Here is a 12,429-nt window from a genome sequence, read left to right on the forward strand (position 1 = left end):
AGATTAAAGGAGTTGTTTAATATTGATTTAAAAATTTGGTGTGTGTGCAAACTGTTCTAACTGTAGTAGTTGTACACATAGCGATATCAGCAGACATCGTGAACTATACCTTTTTTTATAAATATAACTTTTGACTTAAAAGAAAGAAGCTCATTAGATGAAGACAAAAAGGATGAAGCAAAGCCAATTTCACCAGATGCAACTTGAGCAGGAATGAACAAATCAGTGTGGCTCCAATGAGCAGCAAGCTAACGGGCTGTCAGTGTGTGTCTGTTTTAGTGTGGCAACATACATGGAGGCACGAAGATATAAAGTTGATCTTCAAGTGGTGAACATATTTCACAAGTGAGCGAAGTGAATGGGTGAAATACTTTTCAACATGAAGATAAACTTCATATCTTCCTGCCACTGTGTAACGTCCTTTTATATTATATGGAGACATCCACAATTAAAAAAAAATACACAAGTTAATCAGAAGAATTTTAATTTTGAACCGGTTTGCCATTTTGACAACGTGCGTCTAGTCTGCAGGAAAATACTGGCAGTGACGACATCGGAGTGAAATGTTGGGAATTATTATACATACGGGACACTTTTTCCATGGAATAAAAACATATTCTATTACCTTCTAGTGGGTTTATTGATGGCATGCAATATTATTATATCGCTTATCCTCCATGTATTATGCCACTCTCCTCAACGGAGAATGTGCGTGCAATATTGTTATAATATTGCACATTGTAAGACAACATGACGTCACATGTCAGAGCTCATGCGAAGATCCAGTGACAACATTTCTGCTGCGCATGCGCGCAATCATTTCTTTGTTGGCCAGGAAAGAGAGAAGATCCAGTGCTAGGTTTAAACACTAAATAAATAAACTGAAACTAAAGATGCGCTGAACACCCGAAAGGCTACCAAAACTTAATTATATATTCTTCATGCATATTTACAAGAGAAAAACATACCAACGGACACCGAAAAACTGGAAAAGGGACACATCGAAGATGTAAAACTTCCACGCGAGCGAGTGACTGACAGTTTGTACACAAACATGGCCGCGAGGTTTGCTTCATTACAAGCAGAAGATTTAAAGAGAAAGACGTGCTGAACACCCGAAAGGCGACCAAAACTTCACTGGATATTCTTCATGCATTTACAGTGGTGCTTGAAAGTTTGTGAACCCTTTAGAATTTTCTATATTTCTGCATAAATATGACCTAAAACAACATCAGGTTTTCACACAAGTCCTAAAAGTAGATAAAGAGAACCCAGTTAAACAAATGAGACAAAAATATTAAACTTGGTCATTTATTTATTGAGGAAAATGATCCAATATTACATATCTGTGAGTGGAAAAATGTATGTGAACCTCTAGGATTAGCAGTTAATTTGAAGGTGAAATTAGAGTCAGGTGTTTTCAATCAATGGGATCACAATCGGGTGTGAGTGGGCACCCTGTTTTATTTAAAGAACAGGGATCTATCAAAGTCTGATCTTCACAAGATGACATGTTTGTGGAAGTGTATCATGGCACGAACAAAGGAGATTTCTGAGGACCTCAGAAAAAGCGTTGTTGATGCTCATCAGGCTGGAAAAGGTTACAAAACCATATCTAAAGAGTTTGGACTCCACCAATCCACAGTCAGACAGATTGTGTACAAATGGAGGAAATTCAAGACCATTGTTACCCTCCCCAGGAGTGGTCGACCAACAAAGATCACTCCAAGAGCAAGGCATGTAATAGTTGGCAAGGTCACAAAGGACCCCAGGGTAACTTCTAAGCAACTGAAGGCCTCTCTCACATTGGCTAATGTTCATGAGTCCACCATCAGGAGAACACTTGAACAACAATGGTGTGCATGGCAGGGTTGCAAGGAGAAAGCCACTGCTCTCCAAAAAGAACATTGCTGCTCATCTGCAGTTTGCTAAAGATCACGTGGACAAGCCAGAAGGCTACTGGAAAAGTGTTTTGTGCACAGATGAGACCAAACTAGAACTTTTTGTTTTAAATGAGAAGCGTTATGTTTGGAGAAAGGAAAACACTGCATTCCAGCATAAGAACCTTATCCCATCTGTGAAACATGGTGGTGGTAGTATCATGGTTTGGGCCTGTTTTGCTGCACCTGGGCCAGGACGGCTTGCCATCATTGATGGAACAATGAATTCTGAATTATACCAGCGAATTCTAAAGGAAAATGTCAGGACATCTGTCCATGAACTGAACCTCCAGAGAAGATGGGTCATGCAGCAAGACAACAGCCCTAAGCACACAAGTCGTTCTACCAAAGAATGGTTAAAGAAGAATAAAGTTAATGCTTTGGAATGGCCAAGTCAAAGTCCTGACCTTAGTCCAATCGAAATGTTGTGGAAGGACCTGAAGCGAGCAGTTCATGTGAGGAAACCCACCAACATCCCAGAGTTGAAGCTGTTCTGTACGGAGGAATGGGCTAAAATTCCTCCAAACCAGTGTGCAGGACTGATCAACAGTTATCGGAAATATTTAGTTGCAGTTATTGCTGCACAAGGGGGTCATACCAGATACTGAAAGCAAAGGTTCACGTACTTTTGCCACTCAGATATGTAATATTGGATCATTTTCCTGAATAAATAAATGACCAAGTATAATATTTTTGTCTCATTTGTTTAACTGGGTTCTCTTTATCTACTTTTAGGACTTGTGTGAAAATCTGATGTTGTTTTAGGTCATATTTATGCAGAAATATAGAAAGTCTAAAGTGCTCACAAACTTTCAAGCACCACTGTAATCTTCTGTATTAAATATGTGGAAAAGCTGGTAAAGAGACATGTCGGAGACGTAAAACTTCCGCGCTAGCGAGTGACTAACAGTTTGTACACAAACATGACTGTGAGGTTTGCTTCATTCCAAGCGTAAGATTTAAAGAGAAAGACGCGCTGACCACTCGAAAGGCTACCAAAACTTTACTGGATATTCTTCACGCATATTTACAAGAGAAAAACATACCAACGGACATCATAAAATTGGAAAAGAGAGCAATAGCGAAAATATTGTCTCAGTTCTACTTGGAGGTGAGGAAAAGTGACGGAGACTTTTACAAGAGGACTTCACTCGTGGACTTCACTCAGCAAAGCCCTTTTGTTTTGAACAACTGCAGTGTAACAATTAACGACTACCAAAAGTAATTTTAAACTTGAACTGTCAGCCTGGATATAGCTTACATATAAGTTGGGTTGTTGTTCAGGCTTTTGAGACTTGTACCATTTTTATTGTTAGAACTTTGACTTTGTACATTGGATTGACAGAACATTGAATTACATTTGATCAGAATCAGCATTCAGTATTGGTAAGTTATTCCCCTGTTCTTAACTTTTTGTAAAATCTGTAATTGTTCCATTGAATGTGTAGTAGTAGTAATAATAATAATAATATTGGCTGGTTTCTTCGTGGTACGGTATATCAGGTATGTTCCATTCAGCTACTTGTTCTCGACTCGTTCAAGATCATGCTAGCTGAATGGAATATCTGATATACCACTCAAAGCCAGCCAATATTATTTAAAGGTCCCATGGCATGAAATTTTCACTTTCTGAGGTTTTTTAACGTTAAAATGAGTTCCTCTGACCTTCTTAAGTCACCCCAATGGCTAGAAATTTCATAATGTGTAAACCAAACTATGCCCAACATTTGAGAATGGCGCGTCAAAACGGCGCGTTGATGAGCTCTTCCCTTTACTACGTCAGCAAGGGAGATGATCCCCACGCCCCCCCCTCTGGATTCCCACCCACCGTATGGATTGCCCCGCCCAGTTGTAGTGAGGAGACCATAGAGGACACAACAACATGGCATCACCTAAGCGAGCGAAACATGGAAATTGCGCTGTACATGGATGTGACAACACAGAAAAGAGTCTGTTTTTACTGCCGACGGGAGAGCCCTTGAAGACGCAGTGGCTTAATTTTATTTACTTCAATAATACGCCGTCGAGTCTACCTAAGACGATGTATGTTTGTCGGAAGCATTTTCCTGATGAATGTTTCCACAACTTGGGACAGTACAGGGTAGGTTTTGCACATCAACTGTCACTGAAGCCTGGGTCCGTACCAAGCATCCCTGCCGCATCAGCAACAAACACCGAACAAGTAAGTGTATAACTGGTCGTTTTGCCGTGTTTTAAAATCAGTGCGTTAGCCTAGCAATGGCTACATTAGCTGTGCAGCTAACCGCTTCCTGCAGTTAGCCAGGTAATCTGCACTACAAAACTAAAGAGCATGCAGCATGCTCTGTTAAACTGAGTTTAGTCTGGAAATTGACTGTAATTTATGAGCTTATGTTTGACTATTGCTCCGCAATGCATGTCTTCTGTTGGATAAGCGCTATGTTGCTGTAGTTGCTGCTTCTATCCTCTTTGGTTATGGAGTGCGTGTTCAAGCCTAGGGTATTATACGTTCGTAAACTACCACTCCGAACACTCTCACTCTCTGTTCTCTGTGTCACGTTGAGTTTACGAAAGGAGTCCGAGGGAGAACGGGGTTTTGTCTTAGCAGCGTGGCTACAGGCGCTGATAGCAGCGAGTATGTGTGCGCGCAGCTTGGTCAAGCCCCTCCCCCCATGGCCCGCCCCCACCCTCTACCCTTCCCCGCCTCCTGCTTCTCATTAGCAAAACGACGCACTGGGAAAAGCGCTGAAATGAGGCTTTCTCCCAGGATGCTATATTTACGTGCCGAGGGTTCATTTCGAGAAAGGCTGCGGATATAACATCCGGAAGCCTCCACGAGCCCGTTTAAAGCATCAACAAACCACCATGCCATGGGACCTTTAAATGTGTCACTCAGATCTGCAGTGTATTTCGTATGAAAAATGAGTTTTTCAACATGAGAAGATAAACTTCATATATTCAAGCCAACGTGATTTTATTATATAGACACATTCACAAGCAAAAAGTACCCAAATTTATCAAAACAATTCATCAGTGTTACTCAGTGTCCGAGATGTAGTTCATATGAAAAATATGAATGGCGTATTTCCCAGTAAAACACTCATGTCCATATAATAAAACGCTGAATCCGTCTTTTGCCTCTTTGGGATCTGTTTCTACCAGTGGTGCAAAAGTCAACAAAATATTTGATCATGTTGTATCTGAAATGTCAGACATTCGAAGTAAATTCTTCCTTTATAAAACTCTTGTATAGAAGTACTTGTATGTGAGGTATTGCTTAAATGCTGTGCATACCGGTACCTGGAATTGAAATGGGCTTAATATTTACATATAAAATCCATAATATTGAAGTCTTTAGGAATACAGCAGCAGCATTTAGACAAATTTACAGTATCCAGATGAGATAATCTAAGTAAGGGTATGGGCATAAATATTTTTTTTTATCCATAACAGCAGATGACAACACTGGGAGAAAACCAGTCCAACATATTGTTCACATGATATGACTGTGTACTGACAGCCATTCTGTGCTTATAATCTGAAAACAGTAGAGTACACATTATCCTGTACACAATCTATACCCATAATGATTGAAGATAACATGTGGCATGATGTTTGATAGCATTCTTAGTCAGTGGTTTTGTAATTCTTTATCTATCTTGCCCTGATTTGCTTCCTCACTCTCTGATACACAGACTGAGCAGTTTCCTTCAGGTTTCTGGCTGGGTGAGCAGTTAGTCTGTTGGCAAGCTGGCACCACGCCCTGGCACATCTTCCCAGTCATTTCCCTTTATTTGATGAGTGAAAATCGTAACCAGTCCTTTCGCATCTCCATTCTGCCCCAGGTGTGTGTTTTTGTATGTTAGTATTTACATGAACATCTGTCTGTGAAAAAGAAAGAGGCTTTGTATCGAGTGCGGCTGGAAGGTGTGTGTGAGAGAGTGGATTTTGAGCTAACACCTGTTCCCTGTCCCACTTTCCTCTACAGCAGTATCTCAGGCCCGTAGAGGACGTGGCTTCAGCGCAGGAGGACTGCTACAAGTTTGCTGTGTCACAGTCGAGCACGGGGACGGTCATGGGTGCTGTCATCATGGAGGGCTTCTATGTTGTATTCGATCGTGAACATAAACGTATCGGCTTTGCCGTCAGCACGTGTCATGGTAAAACAAAAAATGATGCTGTTTGTATGTTTTTGGTGTCTCAGTCTACATTTGTTTATATTAATCCAGGACCCTCAGTCTAGTTAGCTCATCCGGCTTTAGGCCAGGCCGGATGAGCTTATATGATCACGTGTTGTCGTCGCTCGTCCACAATTTACAGCAATCGCTACTCCTCCTACAGGATTGATTGGATTCCGATCAAACTCGCATATAATGTTCCCCAGGTGAGCATGCATAAAAGTTGTCAAGATGGTGGCACCACCGGTCATATTTACGATTTTATGCGCGTCTGAAATTTTTGGGTGATTTGTCACATTAAACGCTACTCTTCGTAAACTGCTGGGATGTTTTCACTGAAACTCACCCAGAAGACTCTAAAGACAGATCCTTGACTTGCAAGTGACGTCAAAGCAAAATCGAAACCCGGATGTCGGCCATGTTGGTGGATATACGAATGTGGGGTCAAGCGACATTCCATACAAAACATAGTCACGTATGCGCAACTCTTTGTTTTTCCACTGCTTTAAGTGTTCTTTTAGCTATGCCATATCTTTGTGCTGTATATAGTTGTGGTCACAACAGCACTCGTGACCGTGGCAAGTTCGGATTTTTTAGAATTCCATCCGTGATTCGGAAAGAGGGCGAGGAAACTCTGAGGCTTAAGGCCCGGTCCCACTGGCCGATGGACACAAAACGTATGCAAAAAGGACAGAGCGGACGAGCAAAATTTCGGGGGTGGCTCTATCCGTTTTCATCCGCTCCAGAAATGGACAAAATTGGCGAAAACAGAACGGAAAAGAACGGACGTGGGTAGTATATAGCGGGGATGTTAAACGCATGTTCATAGGAAGCCTAGCGGATGAAAGCGGATGGAAGTGGATGACAGCTCCGAAGGGGTTACCGGTGATAACTGAGAAGCGGACGCATAGCAGAAAGAGCGGATGCATAGCGGGTGAAGGGGCTGCATCACGTACGCCTAACGGAAACAAAGGGGATGTTGCGCGGATGTATATCGGATGCAGACCGTTCACTGCGCTAGGTGTCCTTCTACATACTCTAGACATACTCCAGACATCCTAAATATACGAGATACATCCCAGATATAAACGCTTTGTCCGTTTTGAATACTTTATATACGAGATGCATACGCTTACATCCTTTCTATTTCCGTGCTACTAACGATGAATAGACGTTTCATGTACCTTATCTTTCCTCCCTCTTTCTGTTTTCAGCTGCAGCAGATGTGAGTTGCGAGGATGCCCAGAGGATGCAGAGAGGATACAACAGACGTTTAACGGATGATAACGGACATAGAACGTTTGTTGCTCGTATATGTCGCGGATTTACATCGTACACGGCGGAAAGTTCATCCGTTCTAAAAGTTTTGTGCAGCTCAAAACTTTTTGCGCGGATGAAATCACAGTGGACGGATGCTCGATGGATAGAGCGTATGAAGCACGTATGCAATGAGTACACAACGGATGCATAGCGTTTTCCAACGGATGGCAAAGATTTTTTTACGTTTTACATCCTCTTTGCATCCGTAAGTGCAGTGGGACCGGGCCTTTAGTACAGAGAGGAGACAAGCAGGGCTGATCTAACAGAGGCTAAAACCAAAACAGCTCGTGTTTGCAGAAATCATTTTATCTCAGGTGAAATTCAAAAGCTTTCTCGATAATATCATGGAAGAATTTTATTTCGTGTTGCTAGAATTTTGCTATAAAATGAGCATTCTCTTGTCGCGGTTCACTCGGTCATTATTATTTTAACACGTGTATTATTTCGCTTCTAGGAGCGCCAGCAAAATTGTACCTGAAATAAATTGAAATGTGATTTGTGAACCATAAAGCTAGAGACTTGTCAAAATTTCATACTTCGTCTGTTGTTTACATGTAGAAGTAAACTAACACTACGTTCACACTGCAGGCTGAAGTGACTCAAATCCGATTTTTTTCGCCCATATGTGACCTGTATCCGATCTTTTATTGACAATATGAACGACACAGATCCGATTTTTTTCAAATCCGACCCAGGCCGTTTGGATATGTGGTCCTAATTCCGATTCCTATCCGATCTTTTCATATGCGACTTCAGTCTGAACCGCCAGGTCGCATTCATCCGACTTACACATTATCAACAAGCCACAAACGTCACTATTCTGCGCTGAAGTAGGCGGCGGGTCTCTCAAAAAAAGTTACAACAACATGGCTTTGATGTTCCTTTGAACGGAGGTTGCAGTCACTACCCCGCAGAACGCCTGAGCCAAAACCCTTGCCCTCTTCCTTCTCAACCTCCTCCTTAACATCAGGCTATTGTGCATGTTCTGGCTCCGTCGCAACAACAACTGCATCATCGCCAGGTACTCCATGCTGGCTACTGTCATACACAGGAAACTTTAGGTTACTTCCGTAAACACTGGCCATGCTCACTGCGTGTGACGTCGTCGTATCCTGCAATGCGCATGCGGAACGCTTTTAGGTCGCTTTTCGTTCATACTGAGGATCACATACAAGTCGCATATATTTGTTAATGTGAACGACCTCACAAAAAAAAAATCAGATTTCACAAAAAAATCGGAATTGAGCATTAAGCCTTGCAGTGTGAACGTAGTGTAAATGCAAAAGAAGCCCTAACTTACCCTTGCAAATACAACTGCTTTGTCATCATTGACTGGTTTAATTAATAAGGTATTTACCTATCCAGAGACCAAGTTATAGGCTTCCGTGGATTTATAAGCCTTCATTTGAGATTTGTCGACCCACGAAGTCTGCCAAACCAGATCGAACACAATATCTGGGTACTCGATGGTCGGTAGAATTGTCTTATCCTTAGAAAAATCCGACTTTTTGAAATAATATGGGTCAAAACCACACATATCTATCTTCTCTTTGTATTGAATTTTCACTCAACTGTTCAAATCGTGGTAATACTGAGAAAATTCAGCATTGTTTACAGTCACGCTTTCAGCGGCTGCCATCCTAGTTGCGTTGTATATCCACCATCATGGCAGGCGCTCATGACGTAGCACGTTTTGATCACGTGGTGGCAAGTAATCTATACCAACAAGAATTGTTCACCAGGTGGCGCCACCTAGCATGGATGCAGCTACACAGGGGTCATATGCAATTTCACAAAAATCGCTGCTACTCCTACAGAATTGATCGGATTTTCAAACAGTGGCCGGTATGAGCGACAGCCTCATTGAGGCTTTTTTTTTTTTTTTTTTTTGGCTGTACATTAAATACTTTCTGCTGTGATGTGAGGTGTTTAATTGTAAATATCAAGTGGATTATCACTTACAACTTGTGTTGCAGCCATAGGATAGTTACCAAACTTGAAGTATCTCCCACATCCTGCTAATTTAAACCTGTAATTGAGTTTATTGAATAAATAAATGAATATACCGATTGCATTAACGATAAAATTCATCTTGTATCCGACTGTCCTCAGTTCATGATGAGTTCCGTACCGCGTCAGTGGAGGGCCCCTTCCATGGCGTAGAGCTGGAAGACTGCGGCTACAACGTGCCCCAGACAGATGAGTCCACCCTTATGACCATCGCCTATGTCATGGCAGGAATCTGCGCCCTCTTCATGTTGCCCCTCTGCCTCATGGTGTGCCAGTGGCGCTTTGCCCGCTGCCTGCACCCACCAGGCTCCGGCGACTTTGCAGATGACTTGAATCTCCTGAAATGAGCCATAATTTTAGCATCTTGACTCACAACCAGGTCACTGCTTGTCTGTAGCAAGAGTTTGATCAGAGAGAGGGGGACCAGAAATAATGTGATGGTGTACTGTATATAGGCAAATGCATCTATATGGCATGTGATTGGACTGTTGCAATATGGGAAGAGTAAAACCTCCCATTTGATGGTCCCGTCTTATTTAGTCTTTCAAGTGTGGACAGCCGTGTTGAGGCTTCCTAAGTGTATAATCTGTATGACAAGTGCGTATGTACGTGTGTGTGTGTGTGTATGTGTGACTAAGAGCTCTTACGATGTCATAACCTTGACTAAAACCTGAAACTTGAGATAATAATGTGCAATTTCTGATTATTTGTAATCTATAATGCCAGCCTTTGAAAAGGATCTCACACATTTACTAACGACACAGAGGACCTGCTATTGTGAATGTAGGTATTATAAAAGCTTACGAAGATGAATATTTATTTTAGAGGTCTGTTTATGGAAATGGCTCATCTGTGTAACAAAAAAGCTCTTTGTATTCGCTATTATTTCATTGTGAAGCTGAATAGTAGTTTTGTGCTGGCTTAATGTGTGACACATATGGGAAAATATATGCGTGCAAACTTGACACACACACACACTAATCTGATAATATAAATGTATTTTTCACATTCACACGTACACACCAATACAGAAGCACAGACTGACACATAACTAGCCTTCAAAAAGCCCATAATCTCTATAAGAAGGCATATGAGATACATGCAAAGTTTGGAATTGCCTATGCAGAAAAATAGGTATATATTATGTTATGTACATAATATATACAGTATGTTATATAATACAATATGTCAAGCTGCAATCCAGTCAATGCAAATCAGTTATTTTACAGAGACTTATTTTAATGTTTACAGGAATGTCTTTTTTTCATTTTTTTTTTAAACATGAATTACACTGGACTGTGCTAAAATACTTCAATCGACTTCAAATCGGTTTTCTGAATTTTCTGTTTTCATACAAAGCACTATTCAACATGTACTGAATACAAATTGAAATCAGACTCCTCTGTGCTTCCTGGTCTGAAATCTCCTAATATCGACTTTAAACTAGCGAGAAAGAAAAAGGTTTAAATGATATCTTATGTAGCATGTTAATCCACAATCTCCTGGTCTAAACCTGGAAACCATCACATCTAATGAAATCTAGTTACATCTTTATTCTAACCAATTAACAGTTATTCCATGAAATCGAGTTGTATATGAGCTGATAGCCGACAAGGCGCGCAGCACAGAGTTGGCTAGAAACCATGTATGGTGAGATTGAATGGAATAACTCTTTTATTCTATCCACATTCCCTGGATTTTGAGAAACGGAACATTTTTTAAAATTTTTTGCAAATTCGATAAATAAAAACTTTTATACAATATGTCTGACAATTATTTCTGCTTAGAATATAAACAAACCAGCGAAATGACAGTAGCAATTTGTGAAAAATGCTATAATAATTCCGGGCGGCACGGTGATGTAGTGGTTAGCGCTGTCGCCTCACAGCAAGAAGGTCCTGGGTTCGAGCCCCGTGGCCGGCGAGAGCCTTTCTGTGCGGAGTTTGCATGTTCTCCCCGTGTCCGCGTGGGTTTCCTCCGGGTGCTCCGGTTTCCCCCACAGTCCAAAGACATGCAGGTTAGGTTAACTGGCGACTCTAAATTGACCGTAGGTGTGAATGTGAGTGTGAATGGTTGTCTGTGTCTATGTGTCAGCCCTGTGATGACCTGGCGACTTGTCCAGGGTGTACCCCGCCTTTCGCCCGTAGTCAGCTGGGATAGGCTCCAGCTTGCCTGCGACCCTGTAGAAGGATAAAGCGGCTAGAGATAATGAGATGAGATAATAATTCCTGAAAAAAGGCGCATTCTTATTATCATACTTTTTATTCCATACTTTGTTGCTTTTCTTGGGTTTTGTTTTCGAGTAGAGCTTTTATTTCATTCGCGGGTGGTTCATCAAAACGCGCCGCCATTTTGTTTTTCTCTACTCACGGTATACGAGCTGATAGCCTAGTAGTAGAGTAGCTAATCAGAGCGCGTGATTGCTCATATCCAGTGAATGTGGATAGAATAATATTCTCAATACAGTGGATCACTACATTCACATTGAAAATAGGAAGAACAACACAATCTAGTGATTAAGCAAGAGTAGAACTTGTACTATTAAATTATTCTTATATAAACCACTGTCTAATCAAATTGTTCGAATTCTTTTCAATTTTATTTGTATAGTGCTTTTAACAATGAACAATGTCGCATAGCAGCTTTACAGAAATCCTTATTGAGCAAACTGGAGGTGATATTAGCAAGGACAATGTCCTGAGACAACATGTGATAGAAACCGTACAACACTCAAAAAGGGAATCTGGACAATGTGATTTTATAAATCATTACTCTTCTACAACTGTGTATTATAAAGCCATTTAAACACTGTGTTTAAAGGATGTTCAGTATGAGCATATTGTGATCAAACGTCCTAGGATGAGCACAGGATAGTCTTTATGATTACACAAGCAGTTCATGGGTACAAACACAGTATTCAGGTGAGAAGTCAGGGTGAAACTCGGGCATAAACTATTTCTACCACTCAGTTGTGTGAACCATGTCTATGCAGCAGTCGTGTT

At 41.2% G+C, this 12,429-nt stretch overlaps 1 protein-coding gene across 3 annotated transcripts in view; it reads left to right on the forward strand.

The window, feature by feature from the left end:
- The window catches only part of bace1 (beta-secretase 1), a 57,707-nt gene extending 46,165 nt beyond the window's left edge, over nucleotides 1-11,542 (forward strand). For all 3 annotated transcript variants that reach the window (XM_060905784.1, XM_060905786.1, XM_060905787.1), the window contains 3 exons: nucleotides 5,615-5,764; nucleotides 5,908-6,079; nucleotides 9,530-11,542. In XM_060905784.1, coding sequence (XP_060761767.1) covers nucleotides 5,615-5,764; nucleotides 5,908-6,079; nucleotides 9,530-9,774 — 567 coding nt within the window. In that variant the 3' untranslated portion in view covers nucleotides 9,775-11,542. The remainder of the gene's footprint in view (nucleotides 1-5,614; nucleotides 5,765-5,907; nucleotides 6,080-9,529) is intronic.
- The last annotated feature ends 887 nt before the right edge of the window (nucleotides 11,543-12,429 follow it).

The sequence above is a fragment of the Neoarius graeffei genome, chromosome 23, assembly GCF_027579695.1.
Source record: "Neoarius graeffei isolate fNeoGra1 chromosome 23, fNeoGra1.pri, whole genome shotgun sequence".
Lineage (NCBI taxonomy): Eukaryota > Metazoa > Chordata > Actinopteri > Siluriformes > Ariidae > Neoarius > Neoarius graeffei.